The sequence below is a fragment of the Poecilia reticulata genome, chromosome 12, assembly GCF_904066995.2.
Source record: "Poecilia reticulata chromosome 12, P_reticulata-male-v2, whole genome shotgun sequence".
Taxonomy (NCBI): Eukaryota; Metazoa; Chordata; class Actinopteri; order Cyprinodontiformes; family Poeciliidae; genus Poecilia; species Poecilia reticulata.
The window spans coordinates 155,570-181,454 of NC_088841.1; the positions used below are offsets into that span (position 1 = coordinate 155,570).

Here is a 25,885-nt window from a genome sequence, read left to right on the forward strand (position 1 = left end):
AAACCTTACTAGAATCACTGCAGGGAGGCTAAAATAAGAAATAACTAGAGGGATAAAATAGAATTTAACTATAGTCATTAAAGAAGGCTTGAGATGGACTCAGACAAACAAGGACAAAACCTAAGGTAACTAAAGAATAAACCTAACTAGAAGCACTATAAAGGACTGAAAATAAGGAAAGCAATAATATAATTCTAATTACACTAAATACCTCTAATAATAATATCAAAAGGACCATGATGGGCTAAACTAAAGTGAATTAAAACATGAAGCTAAATAAATGAAAAGCAAAACAAACCCAAAAACCCAGTGTCCTGACAGTTTGCTTATTACATTTAATGTAACAAGCAGATGTCTGATTTTATAATTTACTTTAATCACATAAAATATTAAAAAATATCTTTCATTACGTGTATGTTTATTACCTGAAATATTTAAATATCAAATTTTGACTTAAAATGTGATTAATTACTTCACCTGTTTACATGCAACTTGAAGTGCTTGAATCAAATGTTTCATGAATGTTTAACCCTTGTATGTAGAAATGGGGTCCAACCAACCCCACACATGTAAAACTTGTATCATTTGCCATAGTCCTCTATGTTTGCTTCAGTTCTCTCACACACATGGGTTAATACACTAAATTATTAAATGAGAGAAAACAGCCACTTCCAATTGCACACATATTTCAACACAAATGGTTCCTGTTCCTCTTCAGAGTCTGCAGCCTTGCTGAGCTCCTCTCCTAGGGTTCCTTCCTCCTCAGCCTCTCCAACTTGCTCCTCTTCTGTGGCCTCCGCTACTGTGTTTTCATTATTTACCTCTTCTGGGGTTAATAATGAAAACAGTCTCAGTAACGTATTAATCCACCATGGTTTTGCTGTTTCACCTCTTTAATTGATGCCCATGTCGGTCCGACGTTGTGTCGTTTACCTTGCAGTGACCCATATTCATCGATGAACAAAGTCTGGATTGAGCTCATCCATTTCATACATCGGTTTACCTTGAAGAGGACATATCAGAACACACATCAGTATTAATACCGTACATTTGATAACACTAGAAAACTTACATAGTTTACTTCACAATAATGGAATAACCTCGATGTCCACTGACAAAACTCAGACTACGCTACATAAACAATACAAGCTCGATCTAAACAAGGTTGACCCACTGAAATTAACTCAACATAAACTGAACATGAGAACACCCGGACAAAATCACAGCAAAAAAATATGACACAACACCAACAAAGCAAATTTAGACAGAATGGAAATGTCTGGAGCAAACTTGTAGGTATCTGGGGATATTGGAGAATGTGATATCAGGACGTCTTAACCGCTGATACAAGGTCTTTTGTGTTCTTTTTGTTAGCTCCGATAGCTTTTCCTGCGTTGTTTCCAAGCAGGAAAATAGTGAAACGAAAGTCTGTTTTCCATCTTTTTACAGTTTCAGTCGTGTGATCGGACATTACATCCAATAACGCAGCAAGTTCGTACCATAGCTAAATTATTTTAAGTAACTTGGATCCCAAAAATCTGCAAGGATGTTGTTTTTGTCGGTTATGTTTATGGGTCCCAAAGATGGTGCTGATATCCCTGCGTCTACAGCAGTGACGTCACGTTCCAAAGCTCTATAGCAGTGGTTCTTAACCTTTTTTGAGGTACCGAACCCCCCAGTTGCATATGCGCATTCACCGAACCCTTCTTATCCCCCACCCCGACACACAAAATACTTTGCGGTATTCTGATTTAGTAATGTAATTATATTAGCTGTGTAACCACCCCCACACCACTAGAGGCAGTACCAACCCCGAAAAGATGCGACTAAGGAGCAGATTTAGACTATGGAATTTGGTAAAAACGGTGAGCTTTGCTGAAGTAATTAAAGACAAAAGCTCAAATCCATGCTGAGAGTGGAACTCTTCAATCAGTGCTCCTCCGCAGCTCTGATTGGCTAAGCAATGTAACGTGATCCTCTGCAGCAAGTGATGGCAAAGCGGGGCGTCATCACTTCCCATATCTGTGTCCTCTGTCATTTTTATCAGCAGTTAAAACTGTTTAATCTGCTGTTAACATGCCGTGACCTGATTTTTCCGAGTCGCCTTCAAACGTAACATGAGCTCTAAGTTGCTCGGGCAGGGTTTACACAGCAGCGACGGAGACCTGCTGCTCAGAAGCTGCTAGACTCATGGCAGTAAACCAGCATAACGCAAAGTTTTTCTCCCAACTAACTGACTGAGTTGAGTAAAGCTGTTTGGATGCAGGTGATGTTAGCTAAAAGATGACTAGCTAATATCAATACAGCACCTTAAGCTTGTTAACAAGTAGCCTGTAGGCTACTAATGTTGTTGTCTATGTTCAGCTATGTCGATCCATTTTGCCCACCAAAATAACTTGATGCTCCATCCTGTTAAACTCATCTGGAGCCCGGGCTGCCCCAGCATCTTGAACAGAGGAGCGGACGGACATCATGTCCTGGGGTTGTCTTTTATGCATTTCCCCCAGTTCCATTGATTCCACAGCTCCTGGACCGAGTTCAGGAGGAACAGCTGTCGGTAATCCTGGCACCCGAGCGCAAGAACGCGGTGTGGTTTCCTAGTCTTCAGCAGCTGGTGTCAGGCCAACCGTGGAAGCTGCTATGGAGCGAGGACGTGCTCTCCCAGGCCGGGGGAGCAATCAGGAGCTACCCAGGAATAGGCCAGCATCTCTGGGTCTGGCGGCTGAACGGGAGCACCTAGAGAGGCTCGGTCTCCCTCAGGGTGTAGTGCGCACCATTCAGGGGGCACCAGCCGCTTCTACCACAGCGTTATATGCTTCGAAGTGGTCAGCCTTTCAACGCTGGTGCGCGGGAGGGACCGTGGAGCCCATTTCATGTCCATTAGGCTGCGTGCTGTCATTTCTCCAGCAGCTGATAGACAGAAACTTAGCTTTCATCACCATTAAAACGTATACTGCAGCTATTTCCTCCTGCCATGAGGGTTTTGGTGACAGAACGGTCTTCAACCACCTGGTTTCTGAGAGATGTGCGCAGAAGCAGACAGGTGTCACGTCCACTTGCTCCTCCGTGGGATTTAACACTGGTCCTGCACGCGCTGGTTGAAGCTCCATTTGAGCCTTTAGCCCAGGCTCCTCTGAAGTTCCTGTCTTTAAAAACTGCTCTGCTGTTGGCCCTTACGTCTGCAAAGAGAGTGAGCAATTTTTTCTCTCTCTGTTGCTCCTTCTTGTCTCGGAATACGAGTCAACGGCAGCTCAGCTGTGCTGCGTCCCAACCCTGCTTCTACTCCTCAAAACATCACAAGCTCGTTCAGATCAAGGGAGATATCTTTGGAGGGTTCTTATCCCCCTCCTCAAATCTGAGACAGAAGTTGCTTCTCATCTTCTCTGTCCTCTCTTGTTATGTGGCGCGCACGTCTGCACTGCGACGCTCTCATCGTCTGTTCGTGCATTACAGAGATCACTCAGTGGGACGTCTTCTGTCTGCCCAGCGTCTTTCTCACTGGTTGTGTGAGGCCATCTCACAGGCTTACACTTCTTCTGGATTGGATCCTCCAGAGAATCTGAGAGCTCACTCCAAGAGAGGGACTTCATCCTCCACAGCTCTGCGTGGAGGAATGTCTGTGGAGGACATTTGCACAGCAGCGTCCTGGTCATCTCCATGCTCATCTATTCGATTTTACCTGTGTGATGTTTTCACGTTCTCTATGACCCATTCTGTCCTCAGAGTTCTGACAGAATAGTTATTTTTGTCACGTTTATTTACAAAGCATTTGAGAACATGGTTGTCCAATGTCCTGTATATTAAGTTACCTCTTCTGTTCATTGTTACACTTTTACAGTTCATAACGTTCGTTCTACCTGTTCACAGCAGCAGGTCTGTTTGTCTCAACATTTCTGACCAGAGTCTATTCTCCTCTGGTCTTCTGCTGTTTGGGAGGCCAGGAGTGCCTAATTACGCACTCTAGGCTGAGACTGCTTTTTGTTATATGAGAGCAGATGCTTCATGGTGGTGGTCTGGATGGACCCAGTGAGGCATAGACTACATCCTGCTTCGCCGTTAACCCACTAGAGATAACATTAAAGGGCGAAGCCTATACGAAATAGAACATTGGTTACGTATTGTAACCCCAGACTCTATGAGTATAGGCACAGCCCTTTAAGCTGTGGGCCTCACTGGTTCCTGAATAGCTGAAGAAAAAGGCTGTTAGGGAGCCGTTTGTCCGGTCTGACCGTTTATTTATATAAACCGAGGTGGGGCCCACCCAGTAGGTGGGCATGGACTAAGCTGTTTATCCCTCATGCTGCGCTGTGCGTGAGGGATAAACCCACTAGTGACAGCCTTAAAGGGCTGCACCTATGCTCATAGAATCTGGGGTTACAATACGTAACCAACGATTCTGGTTGTGATGGACTAAATGAACCCAGATATTTTATTTTGTCTTATAAAACATTTTCCTAGCCCAAACATAATGATAGATTCAGATTATGAACTTTATTCTTTTTTAAATACAAATGAAAAGGAAAATTCACATCACATGAAGCTAATATTATGTAGTTCTGGTGTTTTACACTGTTGGCGCAGAACGGCAGCTCAGAACTCTGACCAGCTTCTCTGCTTTTCTCATCGTTATTACTGTAAGTTCTTCAGAGAAACGAGCTGGTAGCAGCGCTGCTAAGTCACGGTCATTCCCTTACAAAACGTAATGATCGTGTTCCTGTCGTTCCCCGTGATTAATCTCAATTACAATCCTTTCCTTTCAGAGAGCTACTCAGTAGTAGCTCTCTGATAATAGATGGTGTGTCCATGAATAAGTTTGTGTCCATGAACAAGTTTAACTAAATATTGTGGCGGATACAATGTATATATTTCACACCCGAATGTATGCTTTTATTTTGAAGGGGAGAAGATGAGGTGAGAAGACACCAATGGTTCATTTCATTTTTGGTTTTGGTTGGAAGACATTGAAAATAAAACAAGGCTCAAATTACTTTTTCTGCTGACTTCCACAATATTTTGTTATAACCAAAAAGAGAGATGTAACTTATATCATGAATAGAAGTTCATGATATAACTTCTATACAGATATTCATGTAACTTCATGAATATCTGTATTCATTAATGAATAGCATTCATGAAGCGACTGGGGATATGGTAAGCCATTTTTAACATAAATCCAGTTTTGTCCCTGCCCCTGTGCAGAGGCCGCTACAGGGGCAGGTGCTCAACAACAAAAAAGGGCCCATCTAACCTCATTCTAGGACAGAATATTAACAGCCTCTCAGCTTTTAGAGTTTAATAAACAACGATAAATTAAAATTAAATAAAAATTGTGAGATATACAATCAAAGCTAACGAACATCTCCATATAGAGCATAACACTATGCAAATGTAAGATATTTTATTAGTAATTTCTTTCTGCAGGTCTATTTTGTTATAGGAAAGTTTTGCAATATTCAAACCCGCAATTTAACAAGATATGTAAATCAGAGCTGGACCACCAGACATATTTTGTCTTTACAGAATTACACTATTAAAAATATAAACAAGGGCACAATGCAACCTTTCAGTGACTGTAATCTATAAAAAGAGCTGCCTGTTTGCTACACTTGCAGTGGAGATGAAGACGGTCCATTCAGGAGAGCAGAGCTGCACCAAACTTTAATGTGGAAATGCAGAAAAACGAAAAAACAAAAACAAAAGCAAATATTGAATTGTTAAATGCATGCCACCATGAGGAAGGCATACTGAGTTTTGCTTAAAAAAAACTTTATAAAAAATTTAAATCACACATTTTTGACTCATGAAGTTAACTTTCTTTTTTACAAAACAAACTTATTTGCGCTTGTCAGAAATCTTTTCTTGCTATTCTAAGTTTTTGTTTGTGACTCAAAGTTTTGCTTGTGATTCTCACATGATATCGTGGGCAGGACCTAAAATCACAACAAAAGATTTCTGATGTGTGCAAATAAATGTTTATGTTTGGTAAAATTTGTTATTTAATTAAAAAAAGTATTTTAAACAAAACTTTTTTAAAGGAATCATTACAATTCCAAAAGTTTTGATTACAATTTTATTTTACTTAACTGAGGTTAGTTTTTTTTTTCATTGAGTAATTGGGAAACAAATTTAACTTCATACTCTGAGAACCAGACCCTAAATGGTACTTAAAGTCTGGATTGAGTCTTTTTCCCCTTTATTAATGACACACATTTATTACATACATTATATCTATCATGGTAATTCAGGGTGAGTTATTTTTCATTCTAAATGAATGTCCTTGTTGGACTTTTATTTAAGTGTTATTCTCCTTCAAGATGCATTTACCTAATGCTAGAATAAATGAAATGTACATTATGTAGCAGAGAAAATTAGAAGATCGGACATATATCCATTATGGAGATGATCAGCTTTGGACGGGCGATGTGCCCTTATTGCATAATGAACACTAAAGAATGACTGATATCATCAACAATACAGGGAAGAAGCTTTTTAGTTATCCAGCTTTGCTAGCAAAGTCGTTAGCTAGCAGCTAGCTAATAGCACAACAACAACAGCCTAATGTCTGTATGATAAAATACTGAATCGATGGATAAGAACAGTTTTTCCTCACCTGGCTGTCTCCTCCCCTCAGTAGTTCTTCAGAGAAAGGCAGACGCAGAGGCCTGTCAGTGTCTGTTGTATTTCATTACCTCTCTGCTTAAACCGCAACTCCGAGCTGAAGCAGAAACGATACTTCAATGTTTTCCATCATCTGACAAGCAGCAAGTCTACTCCACTCTCCCCTCTGCACGTGCCTGGTCTGACTATCCGTAATTACATTTTAGATATCTAAACATGCATTTTGGCTATCCGGAATGATAATTTAGGATATCTGCATTTACATTCTGACTAGTAAGAATAATAATTCAGGATGTCTTCAATTACATTTTGACGAGTCAAAATTCCTTTCAAGATATCTCAAATTACATCACTGGATCCGTCATTTGACAGGACACATCCGTAATTACAATGTAAGATATCTTTAACTTAATTACAACTAGTCAAAATTACAATTTTAGATATCTGAATTAAGAATTGTGTGGAAGCCCCTTTGTGCTGTCCAAACAGTTGCCTGCAGAATTTTATGTTTCCTGCACAAAATTGTCTCTAAATGCCACAGTGTAGAAAGAGCTCGACAATGTTGGATATTTGGAGAACGCAAAACTTCATGAACTTTAAAGCTGCTTCAGAAATCTGCAAAGAATTTCCTGTTAATTCATTTCCGACAAACCGAATGCACTGATAAACAGCTTTGAAAAACTAAAATCGCTATTGTCAAACCATTTTCAACATGAAAGTGGCACATTTTCAAGCATCTTGTTTTGTTTTTTCTATTTGTCATTGTTTTATTAAACTTTCAAATTGTTATGTATGTCAGGGACGTTTTGACTATACAGAAAGCATATTCAAAATATCAGTAAAGTCATTCTGACTTGTCAGAATGTTTAAGATATCTTAAATGGAAAAGCTGAGTAATTCATGATATCTCAAATTCATTTAGAGACAGCTTAAAAGAAATTTTGACGAGTCAAAATTACAAATTCAAGATATCGTTAATTTAGTTTTGTCTAGTCATTTAAAATATCTATAGTTTAGTTTTCATTAGTCAAAACTACATATCTCCTATCCAAAAATACATTTAAGATATCTTGAATTATGGAGTCAGAGATATCTTTAATTAGAATTGTGACTAGTCAAAACTAAAATTGAGATATCTTGAATTTACTTTATGACTATAGTCATAATTTAATTGTAGATATCTGAAATGTGTATTTCAGATAGTCAGTAATTCATTGTAGATATCTTGAACTGAAGTCTCCGTACGACTAAATGGTAAATCTGACGTCATTTTGACTAGTCAGAATGTAATTAGAGATAGCTTAAATCACTTAAACGTGTAGTCATAAAACCATTTGAGATATCTGGAATGTAAGGGCGGTAAAACCGAATTTATGCTAAAATGGCTTGCCATACTCAATCAACATGGTGCTGACCTGCTACTGACAACATTAAGCTAACCTTACAATTTGGGCTAATTTTGTTTACACACCAATTGTAGCACACTGAATGGAGTAACTCCATGTAAGAGAGCACAATGATAACTTACATGCTTTGGACTACATTTTAGTTCACTTTAGCATTGCTGCTAATTTTCAGCATCAGAAACGCTGGTTTCCAGCCAAGAGGCACACGTTAGTTTGCCCATTTCAAATTTCTTCAGGAATTTTGTAGTTTAAGGCTTGCGATACTTACATTACACAGCATAACTTCATTTATTTTTATATGTTGCAATAATATATATATATATATATATATATTTTTAGGATATTGGTTTATATGTGATAGTAGGGATTGGCCAGCAAGGTATCCCATGATGCATTGTGCCACCAGCAACAGCAATTAAACATTTTTATTCGTCACAAAAATTAGTTTTAAGATGGTGAAAGTAAAAACATAGACTCCAAAGCTTCATTTATGCCAGGGGTGCCCAAAGTTGGTCCTCGAGGGCCGGCATCCTGCATGTTTTAGTTCTCTCCCTGGTTTAACGCACCTGGATCAAGTAATGGCTCGCTAGAGGCCTAAGAGGAACATTGACAAGCTGAAAAGGTTGTTACTACCACCAGGGAGAGACCTAAAATGTGCAATCAGTTCATCAAGGAAGAGGTTACTTTCAGCTAATTGAACCAAGTATTGACTAGATTTTAGCATTTACATTTTAATATATTAAAATGCATCATGAGGGAGTTGCATGCAAATGACTGTTTTACAAAAAAACAGTGAACAAACTATCACTGCTTGCCATATTTTCTGTTGAAGTTTGAGCAGAGAAACAAATAACAAGCAGGAGCCTGGAACTGTTTCAAACAAGTATTTTCTTTTTTATTTAAGTAGTTTCTAGTTTTAAAAAAATACTTCTTTTTTTTACATGCAATTGCTAAATTAAAATACAGTAATCAGCAAGAAATCAGGATATTGGTATTGACCAGTAAAAGTCTGATCAGCGAAACGAATAAAGGAAATTATAAAGTTGATACAAAATGGCATGATTTTAACACACCAACTGATATTCTACTTTTATGAGTTTCTTGCAGGATCTACACTCTTCTAGTCACAAAGAATAGAATCAGGACATTGTTGTAAAACGCTAAAGCAGTGCAAGTATCTTATTTTTTGAAAGCTTAGTGTATACTCCTTGACAGAAAGTAGTCTTCTTTTAACTCCTTGAATTCCGTAAAATGTTTGGAACTACCTGTAGTTGTTTCTCCATGTTGAACATACTGCTTTCGTCCACAAGGTGGAGCTAAATTAAATTAAATTGTCTGAGTAAATGTAATTTGTCTTCAGAATTTAAAGTATGTAGCTTTTTAAAATGGTAGTTTTAGAATTGTATTAATATGTGACAAGAAAAATAACATTACTACCTTTTCAGCCTTATAAAACTGATCAGGACTTATTTAGCAGGATGATCATTCATTTAATTACCCATTTCTGTTATTAGCTGTACAGCTGGAGATTTCACACAGGCAAATATGATAGTGCACATACCAGTGTTGTTTATAATCTGGACATATTTAGACTTACTTTGAACCACTGAGGAAGTGAAATGTGTTCACTTCCCCCATGGGGAAGACAAGACAGCAACTTAGACAAAGTTGCTCTAAGGCGACACGACAAAGACCACAACGTGAAAGCTTCACTTCACATAAGCACAAATTTTCCATTTGTCAGTTCACTGACTCCAACTGAACCTGAACTACTCCCTCCTGAAGAGGAACATGAAGTTTATCTAATCTCTTTAGCTTGAAATGTCACACCATTGCACAATCTCTCTCATGGTGTGTTGAGTATAGCTCTGTTCCTCACTTTACACCTTCAAACAGATACATTACAACTTTCCATCAGTTCTTCAATTTGCAAGTTTTAAGTGCATTAACTAGACTAAACATGTTCTTGTTGCTAAATTAGTTTCTAAACAAACAAACAAACAAACAAAACAAAAACATGGTCCCTGATTGCTTTCTGGAGTGAAAATCTTTAATTCCAAATTAATGAAAAGCTTTTATTGTGCTTAACACAAACGTCGTAAAAAAAAACTTCAAAGAAAAAAAAAAGCTTTTAAAAATAAATAGCATTTAGTTGAATCTCCTAGTTCATTCATATCTAGAGATTTTAGAGTGTACCTTGTCTTTCATTTTAGTTTTGCATTGACCTTTGTTTTGTAAATAATGACAGATTGTAGTTGGTGGTATGTATTTTTGTACTAATGAATTAAAAACACTTTTAGAATCTGGCATAGTCTAATTCATTTATATTTTAAAACTCTTGGATAGAATATGACTATATCTAGAATAGAATAGAATACAACAGAATATAATTTAACAGAATATACATACTCAGCAGTGGACGTAAAATTATATTTATATATATACATAATACAGTATATTGGAAAAGCTTTAAGCAGTTTCAAGTAAAATATAGACAATAAGTACTAATACTCATTTTGTATTTGTGCTGTCTTCTAGAATGTCACATATTTTATTTCCATTTTGAAACTTTGGTTTTTTAATAATTTTATTGTTTCTGTTTTGTTTCTGCATCTTGTTCTTGCATGTCACATGTGACAAGATTAGGACAGCTTACTGCAACCACAATCATCTTAGTCTACTGCAACAAAAAATAAATGAATTCACATTATTAAGAATTATATTTGTAATTATGTATTTTGACTACCAATCCAACAATGTCTGTATTTTAGTTGTTATTGTATTTTCTGGAACTGAGACAGCAAAGCATGTTTTCTTGTTTTTTTAAAGTTAGCTATGTGAGAGAGATGTTCTTTATTTCCTGTTGTATCGCTGACATGTTGGTCAGTGGGCAGATTTTAAAAAAAGGAAGTAGAAAAATAAAGTTGCTAAGGAAGTTGTTGAAATGAGGAAGCCTAAGAACTTATACGTAGCACTTAGACATAAGGTAGTTTACTCCTGTTGGACCACACTGCACTGCCAGGATCACCTTTAACTTGCTCACATTTTTGGAGGGTTTATTTTGATATTCTTTATGTTTTAGGACCTGGCTGAACTTTGTACTTGGATGACCTGTTCATATGATTAACATTTCTCTGTAAGCCACTGAAGGATCGATAGAACTGAACTGGGGAAGGACCCGTCTCTGGAACACGTTCTTGTTTTCAGTAAGTGCATTGAAGCAATTTTCTTTGCCAAAAATGTGAATGACTTTACTGATACCGATTCAAAATGTTCTCAAAAATAATTTCTTTATGAAGCAAGGAAAAACAGCACCAGAACCAACCTATTTGCTCTAAGTGTTGTTTTTGTTATCTTAATAAAGGATACTGTTGACAAAATGTCTGAAGACACGGTAAGATTTCTAACAAGTATATATATATATATATATATATATATATATATATATATATATATTATATAATTTCTTCCCTTCAGCCGTCAAACTCCAGAACTCAAGCTGCACCAAATACAGCTTCATCCCATAGATTATTTACACAGTGATATATAACCATATATATCACTTAAATTACCGTATTATTTCTTTATTTCCTGTAGTAAATTTCTTCTGGAGCCTGAGTCCAAATTTTGTACCACAAAGTCTGCTGAATGTTGAGCGTGTGTTTTAGATCTGAGGTACTTTTTGCATCTTATTTTTATTTATTCTGGTGCTTCGGAAGTGTGATGTGGTGGTTAAAGTCTTCTTAGCTCTGCTGGGGAAAAGATATTGAGCAGATAAAAAACACAAATGCATGTTCATTGAAATTAAATTACTTTCAATATAAAATAGATTTTTTAGACAAGCATGGGTGAGTTTCAAAATGATCAAATTCAAAATGGTCATGTTCAGAGAAAAATACCCATGTTAATTTGGATGTTTGCATTGATAAATCCAACAACTTCATAGTCTTCACTTTTAAAAGTGTTGATTTACATGCTGAGACAGAAACCCTTGATATGTTGAAAGTTTAGACTGACATAAATGTGAAATTATTTATTTGGGAAACTTCAAGAAGCTTTTTGCTGTTAAATAACGTCATATAGTCAAAGCTTCCTATAGGTTTTTGGGACGTGTTGTTAGGTTTACTGGTTGCTGGAAACAGAAATTATTACAAACAGGAAGTCAAACTTGCCCACAAGATGTATTTCATACTTTAACATAGGTCATAGCGTAGCTAGGTTTTTACATAGGTTTCTTCTGTCTCAAAGGAAAAAGTCACTTTGTTTTGCTTGAATAGTTTTAAAATATGCTCCCTGTCTATTCAATTAAGTTTTTACGGTTATTTTTGCCATAATGATAATAATAGAAATTATCCTTTTAATTCATATAGTGTTTTAATTGCTTTTAAGTATTGTATGCATTATTTAAAAAAAGCATTAAATATAAAATTAATTCTGAACTATTTTACTCCTGGTTGAAGCAAGACCAAGCGCTGAAATTTTCTGATTGTGAAACTCTGATTTTCTGGTTCTTGTACACTGCTAACTTTGACAATGTGGCTCGCAGCATTCTATTGTTTTAGCATTGCTAAGAGTTGAAAAGTTTCAGTGGTTACAATGATTTTAGTCGTAGCCAACAAGTACCTCCATTTGTGCATTTGCGTTTGCATTTGTCATGGTTTATGGAAAGAGTTTTGAAAATTCAAGCTACGCTTGTAGAAGTGTTGATTTGTTTAACTATTGGAGGCAACTATGCTTTTATTCTAGCTCTAGAATTACCTTTAACTTCTTAAAGGTTAAATTCAGTCGTTTAAAAACAAGTATTATTAAACTAATAATACTCTTCAAGTTAGTTTGAAGATTTTTAGGCCATAACACAACATGAGGTCACTACGAGATTTTAAAATCCACCTCAGATTGACTAAATATTGAAATGATGTAAAACTATCATTATCATTTTAATTTGCCAGTATTTCCTTAACAGCTTTAAAAATGTCCTACCTTTCAACTGGACTGAGAGATAGATTAAGACTCTAACAAGCAGACATTTTCTCCATGATCTCAATGTTCTTTTTGTAAATATTAAATTACATTTAAACTTTGTTGATTCTCATGCTCATTCACATACTTTTAGATAAGCGCATGTCAGAGAGAATGCCAGTAGTCATCAGGTAAATCTCCCATTTAATTTGGGCACGTATTAGTAAGTGAATTATATATTTTAACATCCAGTTTGCTGATTGAAAGTGAGATTCTTAAGTCTATTTTGGAAATTTTTAAAATTTTACATTTTTGAGATTAACTTTGTGGGTTGAAGTTTAAGAAAGCCAGTTGTTACCAGAGGACAAATCTTTAAAACAGGGAAAGTTCCTTCCATCAAATATGCCCTTTAAATGAGTTATTCCTTCATTGTTGCATGTTGAAAAGTCAATCAATCAATCAAATTTTATTTGTATAGCACATTTCAGCAGCAAGGCATTTCAAAGTGCTTTACATAATTAAAATAAAAACAACATGTGACATTAAATAAACAGTGAGAAAGAGATTTTTTTTAAAAACATTTAAACATTAAAACCCGCACCCCTTGAGTACTTCAGTTAAATGCCGTTTAACTGGGATTCTAACCCTCAGGGACTTTAGTCAAAAACACAGTTTGACAAGGACTCCAACCCTCTAGGTTTTTAGTTGAAACTCCGTCAACTGGGACTCTAAACCCCCTGGAACTTTAGTTAAACGTTGTTTAACTAGGACGTTTTCCGGGGGGCTTTACATCATTAAAACGTAGAAAAGAAATAAAAAGAAATTAAAAACATTAAAGACATAAAAACATGGAAGACATCAAAACCCGCACTCTAACCCTAATTTAGCCATAAGCAACTCTAAACAGGTGGGTTTTAAGTTGAGATTTAAAGGCACTCAGTGTTTCAGCTGTTTTACAGTTTTCTGGAAGTTTGTTCCAAATTTGTGGTACATAGAAACTGAATGCTGCTTCTCCTTGTTTGGTTCTGGTTCTGGGGATGCAGAGCAGAACCAGAAGATCTGAGGGGTCTAGACGGCTGGTACAGTAATAACAGATCTTTAAGATATTGTGGTGCTAAACCGTTCAGTGATTTATAAGTCAATGGTCCTTTTATGTTGCACAATGTCTGGGCTATTTCAAATATGTGTTGGTCTACATGACAGAACTGAAGACCTATTCATTTTGTGATATTCCCCCCAGGCTAATATAGATGATAATATTGATGCTTTTAAAACAAAAAAATACTTTTTAAAGTGCTCCTTATGTAGCTTTTATATGATGTCTACCCCTGGTTTGTCAAATGGATTTTTAAAAATCCATTGTAAGATATATTTTAATCTAATTGAATAGTTACATTTACAGACGTTTTGAAGTTCCAAGCCTCCTAGACATTAGTAAAGTAAAGTGTAAATATCCATAAAATGTTGATATGATGGAATCAAAGCTTTTGAAGCAGTTCTGTGGTGGTTTAACTCGAGAAGATACAGTTTATGACAGAGAGAACTATCATTTTAATTGCAGGCACTCTTTCCAGAAAGGGAGATTTCTCTACCATGTGGGGTCTTTTTCTATTAATATGAGTATTGGAGAAATACTTTTAGTTGCAGCTGCCAGCTCCTGAATCACTGGTAGGACATTGCCTGACAGGGGCAGACATTGCTTGTATGTTTAGACATGAGTTTATTAAAGTTTGTAATTCTTTGCACACTCTACAAAATGTTTTTGGCTGTAGTTAATTTTATGGACTTATTTACATTAATCTCACTTAATTCAGTTGGTTTAGTGATGACAATTGAGCACAAAAATGTAAACTAACTTAACAATTACAAATCTAGCTACTTGAAGGAACGTTTTGCTTTGACTTTATTTGAAACAATTGAGTTCAATGCCAGTTTTGTATCCTACATCTGACCAATCAACATCCAACTCAATATATTATCACCCAAACCAATTCACTAAGTTTATCCAACTCAATTTACTGTTTTATAACTTAATTCATTAAGTGTGTTTAACATGACAAACTTAAGTCACTCTTACTCAAATAATTTATTTCTGTCTAATAAATAATTCAGATTTCTTTTGTTAAATTCTACAGAGAATCTACTCAAATTTTGAAGTTGTTCCAAACTAAAAAACTAAAATATCCACAATTACATTTTCACTCACATTGTACTTAAAGTACAACTAAAGCTTTAAATGCATGTTTTAACATGTTATTCTGGTTTTTCAAAGATCCTGCATACTGAAAAAAGAAAATGGTGTATATAGTGTTTGACTTAAGGGCTGCACAGTGGTGCAGTTGGTAGCACTGTTGCCTTGCAGCAAGAAGGTTCTGGGTTCGATTCCCAGCCTGGGATCTTTCTGCATGTAAGTTTGCATGATGGGTTTTCTCCGGGTACTCCGGTTTCCTCCCACAGTCCAAAAACATGACTATCAGGTTAATTGGTCTCTCCAAATCATCCCTAGGTGTGAGTGTGTGTGTGCATGGTGTTCTGCCTCTGTGTTGCCCTGCGACAGACTGGCAACCTGTCCAGGGTGTACCCCTACTAAGAGGGGGAAGACATGCAGCAAGGGCCATCAGGTTGGAATCAAACCTGTGATGACCATGTAGAGGACAAAGACCACTGCACCACCACAGCGGGTATAGGTTCTGTGCCTGGTGGAACTTGTGTCATGGCATCAGATGGAAGATACGAACATAATTGTTTCAAATGCACTTTTTAGAGCACTCTCAAAAGTGTATTTGAAACAATCAATATTGCTTTCGTATCCAACATATGATGTCATGGTGCAAGCTTCATCAGGAACAGATCTTGTACCAACCAGGTGCTGTGAGTTGTGCAGGGGTTAAGCACAACTCACATAGGAACACCTTAGTTCTTGACATAGCCGTTGTAAGTTCGTTTCCTACCAGATTACCTTAGCTGCTCGTCTTCCCTCTCTGTCATTACCCACTTTTCTGTCTAACTACTCTGAAATAAAAAAGCAATCATTTATTAGTTTCCTTCTTTATTTGAAATAGACTAAATGATTTGAGTAAGACTTACTTAAATTTGTCATTTTAAACACACTTAATGAATTCAGTAAAGAAAAAAAATTACATTGAGTTGGATGAACTTAATGAATTGAGTTAGCTGATTGTAATATATTGAGTTAGATATACATAACTTAAGTTGGTTAAACTTGATAAATTAAGTTGAATAAACTTAATTGAGTTGCTTGTTACCAATTGAAACAATTAAATTAAGTTTGTTCAACACATTTTTTTTACAGTGCATGCAGTTCTGACATACACTGCAATTTCAAAAACCTGATGAAAAATCTTGACATGTCATAGAGCAAGTATGATGGAAGATGTCAGATTGTAATTTTTTCTGGCACAGCTGAATCATATCAGAAATATCACACTGAAATATTGGTCCAAGCCTAAAAGAAGTGAAACTTTCAGGTCTCATGGAGTCAAACTTTGAAAAAGGGGGAAAGAGGATGAGGAAAATCAGACAGCTATTGTGGCAAAAAAAGGATAATAGGAGATCAGTTGAACCAGTAACAGATACGGTACTGGTTCATGACCATCATTTCACTACAACATGGTGGACCCAAGTTGTAGTGAAATTCTGCTTTTAATGAAGATAAACACAAAATCCAGGTAGCACAGGTGAGCAGTAAGGCTAGGAGCTCAGACACTGGTAGCAAATACACTAGACTGGACCGTGACAAAGTTCCAGTCTAGTGTAGATCATGGTAGATCTGACCATGAGAAAGGGACACTGGTGAGGTTAAATACACATTGAGTAATCAGGGAACACAAGGCACAGCTGGAAACAATCAAGGACAAGATGTGACAACGCAGACACTCAATTAACACAAAAAAAACAAATCCTCACAATTTGCTTAATATTGAGCGAATGCTCAATATGTTTGAATAAAACATACCTTACAAAACATCCCATGAAATTCACATGTGAAAGTCACATGTGAAACCCATGTACCACATGAAAACTTCATGTGGTCCACACAAATGTTCACGTATGAATGACATGTGAATGATGTGAATCACATGTACGTTTCATTTTAAAAACCCATGTGATTCTCATGTTATCACATGGTCTTACATATTTCCATATGTGTATCACATATATGAAATATATGCGATACGTCAATGTGCATCACAGGGGATACACATGTGCTACACATGCTCTCATGTGTACCACGTTTCTTAAAGCATTTGTACAACATGATACAAATGTGAAAATGTGATGCACATATAGGACATGTGCATCACATATTGTCTCACATATTAAAACATTTGAGACAGTAAAATATGATATATATGGGAAAAATGCATCACATGATGTGATACATAAAATATGTGATACCCATGTGTAAGGGATAGCTGATCTTTTTTTTTTAAATTGGAAGCAAACTAACATTTCAAAACTATATTTTTATGGAAGTCAAATCATGGTCTTTTGATTCTTACGGAGATACTGCTAAAGCCAAAACCTCAGTCTGCTTCACATTTTCACAGTGAAGCTGAAAATTGAATATTGAGTTTGAGCATGTGAGGATTTGAGTTTTCTGTGTTTATTTTTAGTTTCCTTGTGTAGTGAGTCTCCGTGTTGTCCTGTCTTCCCCCTTGATTGTTCCTCTGCTGTGTCTCGTTCCCTGTGATTACCTCCTGTCCACCTGTTGTCTCTGTGTTTGTCAGATCCTTGTTGTGCCTACCCTGTCGCAAGTTGTATGTATGAGTCACAGTTGTACTGGCTAGTCCTGAGTTGGCGTTGGCTCTCGTTTTTCAGTTCTGTGTTCAGTTGCTACCGGTGCTGAGCTTTAGCATTCTGCTCTGCCGTGCTGCCTGCTTCCTGGACTGTTTTTGAGCTATTTCTCATCATTGAAACCACCATTTTTCATCCACAACCTTGGTCATCTGCGTTCTGCCTCACCTCCATCACACCACTTCATGACAGAGCATTTGTGTCTTGTGAATTTCATGCTCTTTTTTGAGACACATTCTAGAGTTGTGCATTTTAAATGATGAAAATATATTTAGCAATTTACTAAGTGTGTCTTTAAGACTATCACTGCTCATTGTTATATTATTTTTATCATCATTATTGTCGTTATTATCTCTTGTCTGAAATTTTGTGTGCTATGCTAGGACTCTCTGTTTGGGGATAAATTATATATTATTTTCTTATTATCTATTATTATTTTATCTTTGTGACAGAACTTTCAAAAGGAAGCTGCCAAGAAGTCAAGATGGCTGACAATGTGTATGCATTGCCATTCTTCTATGGCAACATAACCAGAGAGGAGGCAGAAGTCTATCTGAGACAGGCAGGAATGAACAACGGCTTGTACTTACTACGGCAAAGTCGAAACTATCTTGGAGGCTTTGCATTGTCTGTTTCTAATTCAGGTCGCTTCTACCACTACACAATTGAAAGACAACCCAATGAAATGTACGCTATTGCTGGTGGTAAGAGTCACAGGTGCCCAACAGATGTGATAGACTATCATTCTCAAGAGATGGATGGTCTTGTATGTCTGTTAAAGAAGCCCTGCAACAGACCCAAAAATATGCAGCCAAAGGTTGGTCCTTTCGAGGACTTAAAGGAAAGACTGATCCGGGAATATGTGAAGCAGACTTGGAACCTGCAGGTCAGTTTGAGCTGGATAGTAAAATTGTCTTTATTTTTATGTAGAACCACCATGTTGTAGCGCAGTAATTACTTACTTGTGACATATTTTTTGTTCCATATTTTCAATATAAATTTATGGTTAATAATTAACATTTGGGTTTCTTAACAACTCTGAAACTTACAGTTTTTATTAACAAGAAAAATGAAATGACCAGAAAAGAACCCAGTCTGCATTGCTTTCCCTGGAGGTCACAGGGGCATTTAGAGTGGTTTTATTCTTATTGTTACAATTTTTGTTTCTTTTTTTGTGTTATACGTTTTTGAGGTGTTCAGCCCAACAATGTAACATTTAGAATTGTTGATTAAGTGTTCATAACAAAAACCAATAGATTTACTTTCACAAGTGGAGAATTAATGCTTTGGTCACTGAAACCTGGTGTTGGTAACAGGTCCTTTGAAAAGCAATTTTTGTGGATGATTTTTTTGAAAATAATGAAACCTTATCAGCGCCACTAACTCTATAAATACTTTATTATTTCTGAATTAGACTAGTGGTGACTATAGGTGCTTTCAGACCAGCCCTGTCTAGTCCGCTTTAATTGAACTCCAGTCCATTTACATAGAAAGTCATTTGGGGTGGTGTGAATGCGCAATCAAACTTTAATAACTCAGAAATAGTTCAAATAATTTGGATCCATTTTTTATTTCCTTTTTACGGAAAGTTTCAGTTTACATTATAGGTTTGTGGTGCATTTGTATCCTAAAGAGAAAGATATAAAACATTAACAAGATATTAATGTACATGGAAAAACCTTTCGAAAATTTTCTATTATAGCAGAAAGTGCAGCATGAACTGAACAGTACATGATTGAGAGAGAATGGAAAACTTACTGCGAGGGAACGCAAAAGAAAGAAAAATACTCCTGTCCCCTAGGGGGCTCCATAGCTTCTGTCTTCCATGGAGTTTTTTTTTTTTTTTTTTTGTCGTTTCCATCAGTAATTCTTGATTCAGTGCCCTGAACAAAGGGAAACAGGTTTTTCAACTAGTTTGGATCATTTGACACAGTGCACTGTGAAAGAGAACCACACCAGCTGAAAATCTAACAAATGTCGCATATTTGGTCCCCACTAGAACTGAGTTTACCAACTATCAGGTGTGAAAACACCCTTAGGGTGAGGCATGAGACTTGACAACTCATTCCTGGTTATATCTTCTCCTTATTTTAACTTTGAGCTTGAAATAAGTCTTGTATGCACATAGGGTCCAGCCCTTGAGCAGGCTATCATCAGTCAGAGGCCTCAGCTGGAGAAACTCATTGCCACCACTGCTCATGAAAAAATGCCCTGGTTCCATGGAACAATAACGCGAGAGAACTCTGAGCCCAGGCTTCAGAATGGTTCCCGAACAAATGGAAAATTCTTGTAAGTATTTGAAAACGTACTCAAGAATATGTTTATAGAGAATCTGCAGAAATATAGTTATTAATAAAATCAACACTTCAATATTTTTGAAAGTATATTCAAATCATTTTTACTTGACAACTTTTTTGCTTAAAATTTGTTCTTTTTGATTCAGGTCACAATCAGTCTAGTCAAAACGATATTTACTCCCGTTCATTAAAAAATTGAATGAATAAGTTCCAATTATTCTAATTTCTTAGTATCACTACTTCATGTAGTGATACTATAGGTCTTATTTTGAATTTTGACATTGGAGAAGTTGGCAAAAAAAGTAGTATAAAAAAAGTCATGTACCACTCTGTCGTCATATCTGTTAGTAGTTTTAAATGTATCTAATTTATGTGTGATATTAACTTTTATTTATGTTTAAGCTTTGAAATTTAAGCGGAGGGTGTCAGTGCATGTGTTTTAGCTCAAACTTTAAGAGGCAGAAGTGGTCTAGGCAGAGGAGTCGCATGATCAGACACAGGCACACACACACACACACACACGCACACACACACACACACACACACACACACACACACACACACACACACACACACACACACACACGCACACGCACACGCACACGCACACACACACACACACACACACACACACACACACACACACACATTCTCTCTCTCTCTGTGGTTTCCGCTTTGACAGTTTGCAAAGGACTTCCTGAAGTAGCCATGTAAAAAGAAGTCTGAGAACAGGGTAAAGTGTGACTGCCCCTTTTTTCGTGAAACATCTTACAGGAAGTGGCCTTTTTCCTCTGAAAGATGGCCTCAACTGCATGACATGTTTTATTTTAGAAAGCCATTGCAGTTCTTCTGTGTCTATGGCAAGTATATTTATTGTTATTTTGAAAATATAACTTTAAATATACTTCAAGAAGTAGCTTGTTACATAAATTTAGCAACATAAATTACAGTTACGTATGTTACACAACAAAATTACATAATGGTCTGTCTTTCCTGTGCACTTTAAATGTAATTTTGGGAACACTACTTTTCTCAGAACAACACTGGACATTTACTTGAGTTACTGTGTAGTTCCTGGTTTCCATTTATGTTATGATGTCTTAGCTGGTTCCTTTTGGCTTCCAGAGCTATGAAATTAGCATTACCAAGTCACAGCTGACACTTTTCACAGTTCACATGCTGTGTGGTAACAGGTGTGGTTAAATACTGTTAAAATTAAAGTAAAAAAATGTACAAAATGAAGGATTTGTACTGAACTTTTTAACAAATTCGAATAGTAATCCAAATAAATTACTGAAATTGACTATTTTGATTCAGTTAATAGTCAATACTACTGGATACACTGCATGTAATTACTAATAAATTAGTTCAAAAGGAAATGTAAATAGTAAGGTACTCTGACTATTGTCCAGTTTTTAAAGGAACATTATTCTGAGACATTAGTTTAGAACAGAGTGGCTCAAGTCCAGTCCTCCTGAGCTGCCATCCTGTAACTTTCAAACGCTTCCAAACGGCTCGTTCAGTGAGGAAATTCAATCATTTGATTCCAGTCTGTTGGAGTAAGGATGCATCTAGACCAGAGGCGTCCAAAGTCGGTCCTCGAGGACCGACATGTTTTAGTTCTCTCCCTGGTGGTAGTAGCAACCTCTTCAGCAAGTCAATGTTCTCCTTAGCCCTTCTAATGAGCCATCATTTGATGCAGGGAGAGAACTAAAACACGCAGGACGTCGGTCCCCGAGGACCGACTTTGGACACCACTGACCTAGACGTTGCAGGACGGTAGCTCTGTACTTGAGCACCCCTGATTTTAAATCATAAAACTTAATCTAAATGCAATATGTTTGTTGCAAAATATTACAGTTTTTTGGATTATTATTTATTGTTTGATATTAAACTGTATAGTTTTTACCTTGTATTTAGCAGGACATTAAGTTCCTAATTTTAACAAATAAAGTCCCTGTGGTTCATAAATTTATCATTTCTTTTATCTTCCTATAACAAAATAGATTCAACCTGACAAAATGACAATAGCATACAAATGTTTAATGCTACATTATCTCCTTTGTTTCTTCTGCTTACATGTGTAGAATTCGGCAGAGAGATCAAAATGGATCATATGCTTTATGTTTACTGCATGAAGGCCAAGTGATGCATTATCGCATTGACAGAGACGGCACCGGAAAGCTCTCCATCCCTGATGGAAAGAAATTTGACACCTTGTGGCAGGTTACTAATTTCTTTTTTTACATTGATTCTGTGTTACTTAGATTCTATTAAATTGTACATATCATTATGATGGGTAGCATAATTAGCTTAGTAGATAATGTAGCTTTGTGACATATTAATTCTTACAGTCCAAGAACGTAAAGACTTTTCTAGAGCTAAAACTATTTAGAATCACATAAATTGTTTCTCTGGCATTTGTTGTTTTAATTAATGATAAATAGTTAACTTTAACCTATAAGGACCCATGATGACACCGGTGTCACCGCCCCTTTGTACACTGAGAAAAGTTTATTTTTAAAGTTGAATGCTGAGTTTTATCTCATAAAGTCCTCAAGTGACATCTACTGAACATCCTGATTCAGTCATGTGACTAGGGATTCTGGGTAATGAAGGTACCATTTTCAAAGTGTCAGTGCACCTGGGCAGCTAACGTGACCAGGAGGCTGATTTGGGAAACTTTGTTTTCTCTTAATAAAGGTGAGTTTCCACTGGTTCAGCAATTCTAATCTTCAGATAAGACATATTTACTCACATATGAAATGGTTTGACAGCATTTCTAAAACTATTTGATACAGAATAGATCTATCAAATATTGCTGTTACATCTGTGTCACATTGGGCATTAAACTCCACATTGCAAAACAAAACAAAAAAAAAATCCTTGTGACGTGTGTCACAATAAGATGATTACGTACTAATCATCTGCTTAGTCAATTTAGCTCATTCAGTTATTTTAGATTAATATAGTCTCTAGCTTTCATTTTAAGTCATATTTCAAAAAATGTAAGCATGAAAACTTGAAATCACTCAAATATTTGATGAAACTTTTCAATAGCTTTAGTCAAGTCATTTTCTCCATTTACCCACCATTTTATTGTCTTTTGCTTTGTTGTAAAATGCAACAATATTAACAATATGGTGTTCAAGAGGCATTAGAGGTCATCACTGGACAGGACCATGAGCTTGAGAGATGTGAAAGTTGCTGAGATGTACATCCCAAATATCAAAACTATGTCCCCAACAAAAAAATTGGTGAATGAGGAACAAAGGGGTCTAGCAATTCATATGTGATTCCAGAGATTTAGATACAGAACCCAATCGGGCCAAATCAACCATGGGAAGCAAAAGCCAACCATCAAAGGACAACATTTCTCTTGGAGAAATACAATTTTTAAAACTTAAGGATGCACATAGAAAAGACCACACCTCAAATCTCCTGATGAGATCCTATTCCAATTGGGTATTTAAAAAAATTTAACTCACAATAAATGGTGCAGTTTATCAAATTTATAGTGTACAAAAATCTAACACTTTTAATACCACAGTTATACAAATACAGGTACTGTTTGGCGTCTACATGCATATGGTGGGTTTTTGCCAAACGTCAGGAGATGTAGAATATTGCAAAATGATGGAAATTGCAAGAATGGAAGATAACACTTCACAAATTAGATTTCAGGTCTTACCAGTATCCCTACATTTCATTGACAGTTTAGATTTGTTAAATAAACAAGTTAAGGATAAGTATTGGACAATCTATTGGACAGCCCATAGGTTGATATTATTGACAGACATTGGGCTTATCCAATGAAATCCCTCGGTTCTCCTTGGTCCGCCCCTCCCCTCTAACGTTATAAATAGAGCCATTTCAGCTAACGATTAGCAGCTAACCGGAGTCCGAGAAAAGGGAGAGAATACGAGATGGGACGGGTCAGAAAAACTACAACAAAAGCTAAAAAAGCGCATAAGCCCATTCAGAAAAATTTCTCAAACTATCCGATATGTTTACCACACAAACTTTGACTGCTGGAGCAGATTAGGTAGCGGAGAAGGAGGGAGAATTAGCGATTCAGGGGCTTTATTATCGTCGGAGGAGGATGATTATGAGAGAGACCAGGGACAGATTGAGGAAGGGTTCACATTAGCTGCTGCTGCCCGGTAAAAAGGAGTGAAAATGTTAATAAAGAAAAAGTTTCATGCAGGCCGGAGGGCAGGTGTGTGTGCGTGTGTGTGTGTGTCTACCGGGAACACTAAGTTCCTGGTAGTCAGAAAAACTTTGGAATAGAACAGGAATAATGACGGCCCGTGGAATTAATAATGAACAAATTGCAGGGAGTTTCTAACTTTAAAAAGGGTCAGAGACAGGTTCTGGTTGGATGAGCAAAGATACACCTTATTTGAATAAATTAAATACAAGAATATAAAACTTTCTACTCAAAATAACAAATTAGATTTGCTCTTGCAATTCTCCAAAGACGTCTTTGCTTTTTGTTTGTTGTTTCCATCTTTTGTCTTTTTTCCTTTTCTCAGGTAAATTCATGTGTTGTTTGTGCTCTGAGGTTTCTGATGTTGTGTGATGAGCTTTTCTGGTGACAGTCTGCATCTGTCTTGAATAAATGCTGATTATTGTGACGCTGTCATCTCTGTGTGATCTCAGTCTTTGCGCACAACATTTTCTGAATCTGGGCATAGAGAGGATATAACAAGTCAAAAGGTTTTTAAAGTTCTAGAAGTTCTAGAATCCTCTCTTAAAAGCATCTTGATAGAAACCAAACTGTTTATAGATTTATATCAAGGGAGAATACTTACAAACATCTGCAATTTTCTCAGCTTTAATTTAAGCCATGTTTATAGAAATCGTGTAAGAAATAAAGGCGCTGCGATCATTTTTGTGATTCCTGCTCATCCCGCACTAAACCAGGCGGTCCATTAAACCGCCTGGTTTAGTGGACTGAATTGGGACATATATGTCCCAATTCAGATCTGTGCCAGGGGTGGTGCTATTTAAAAAAAACAAACTTCAGATAGAGCTACATATGATCCATTTGATATGATATGTAACTCCCGTAATTTTCCTAAAAGTGGAAATGGGTCTAGAGTTAAAATTATTTAGAATCACATAAACTGCCATTTGTTGTTTTAATTAATGGTACATAGTTAACTTTAATTAATGCTATAATTTATGTTAAATTATTTTATTTTTATTGCTTTAGTTATTGTCTTGGACTTGGGTAATGATAGCTCAAACTTACATTTTTTTCAAGATATGGTAAAAATAGTAAAAACTATTTTTATGATGCTACTATGTGGTTATTATTTATATTCATTCTTTCTTTTAAGACTGTGCTGTCTTAGTGTTTATTTTCAGTTATAAAACATTGTAAACAATTTCTCTTCATATGACAGTTGGTGGAGCATTACTCCTACAAACCAGATGGCTTGTTACGAGTACTCACAGAGCCATGTCCAAGACCTGACGGTGAAACTGGTAAAGACAGACACAACTGGTCAAAATTTGTCAACATTAGTCTTACCAAATCCCAGTCTAACCCAAATTGATCCTCATGTTTCAAATTTCTTGTTCACAGTGCTAATAGGACGACCATTACCTCCACTGAACCATCCTGGATTAGGTTCTGCCATTGTAAGTTATTGGATAAGCACATTTGATACAATTGCCTTTATCCTTTCCAGAAAGGATAAAAGAAAATCCACATTCTTCCAGGTCTCATAACTTGTTTTAAGTTTTTATCACCTTAAAGTAGGTTTAGTAAATAAACTG

General features: G+C 36.4%; 1 protein-coding gene across 5 annotated transcripts in view; it reads left to right on the forward strand.

The window, feature by feature from the left end:
* syk (spleen tyrosine kinase) overlaps window positions 1–25,885 on the forward strand; it is a 75,144-nt gene that overhangs the window by 18,325 nt on the left and 30,934 nt on the right. Inside the window, exons 1-7 of one of the 5 annotated variants that reach the window (XM_008423825.3) lie at window positions 10,767–11,010; window positions 11,107–11,230; window positions 18,254–18,687; window positions 19,930–20,090; window positions 22,186–22,324; window positions 25,510–25,591; window positions 25,692–25,747. In XM_008423825.3, the coding sequence (XP_008422047.1) occupies window positions 18,286–18,687; window positions 19,930–20,090; window positions 22,186–22,324; window positions 25,510–25,591; window positions 25,692–25,747 (840 nt within the window). In that variant the 5' untranslated portion in view covers window positions 10,767–11,010; window positions 11,107–11,230; window positions 18,254–18,285. Of the gene's footprint in view, window positions 1–10,766; window positions 11,011–11,106; window positions 11,231–18,253; window positions 18,688–19,929; window positions 20,091–22,185; window positions 22,325–25,509; window positions 25,592–25,691; window positions 25,748–25,885 lie in introns of those variants that run through there. The other 4 variants (XM_008423824.3, XM_017307952.2, XM_017307951.2 and 1 more) reach the window with 4 other exon arrangements.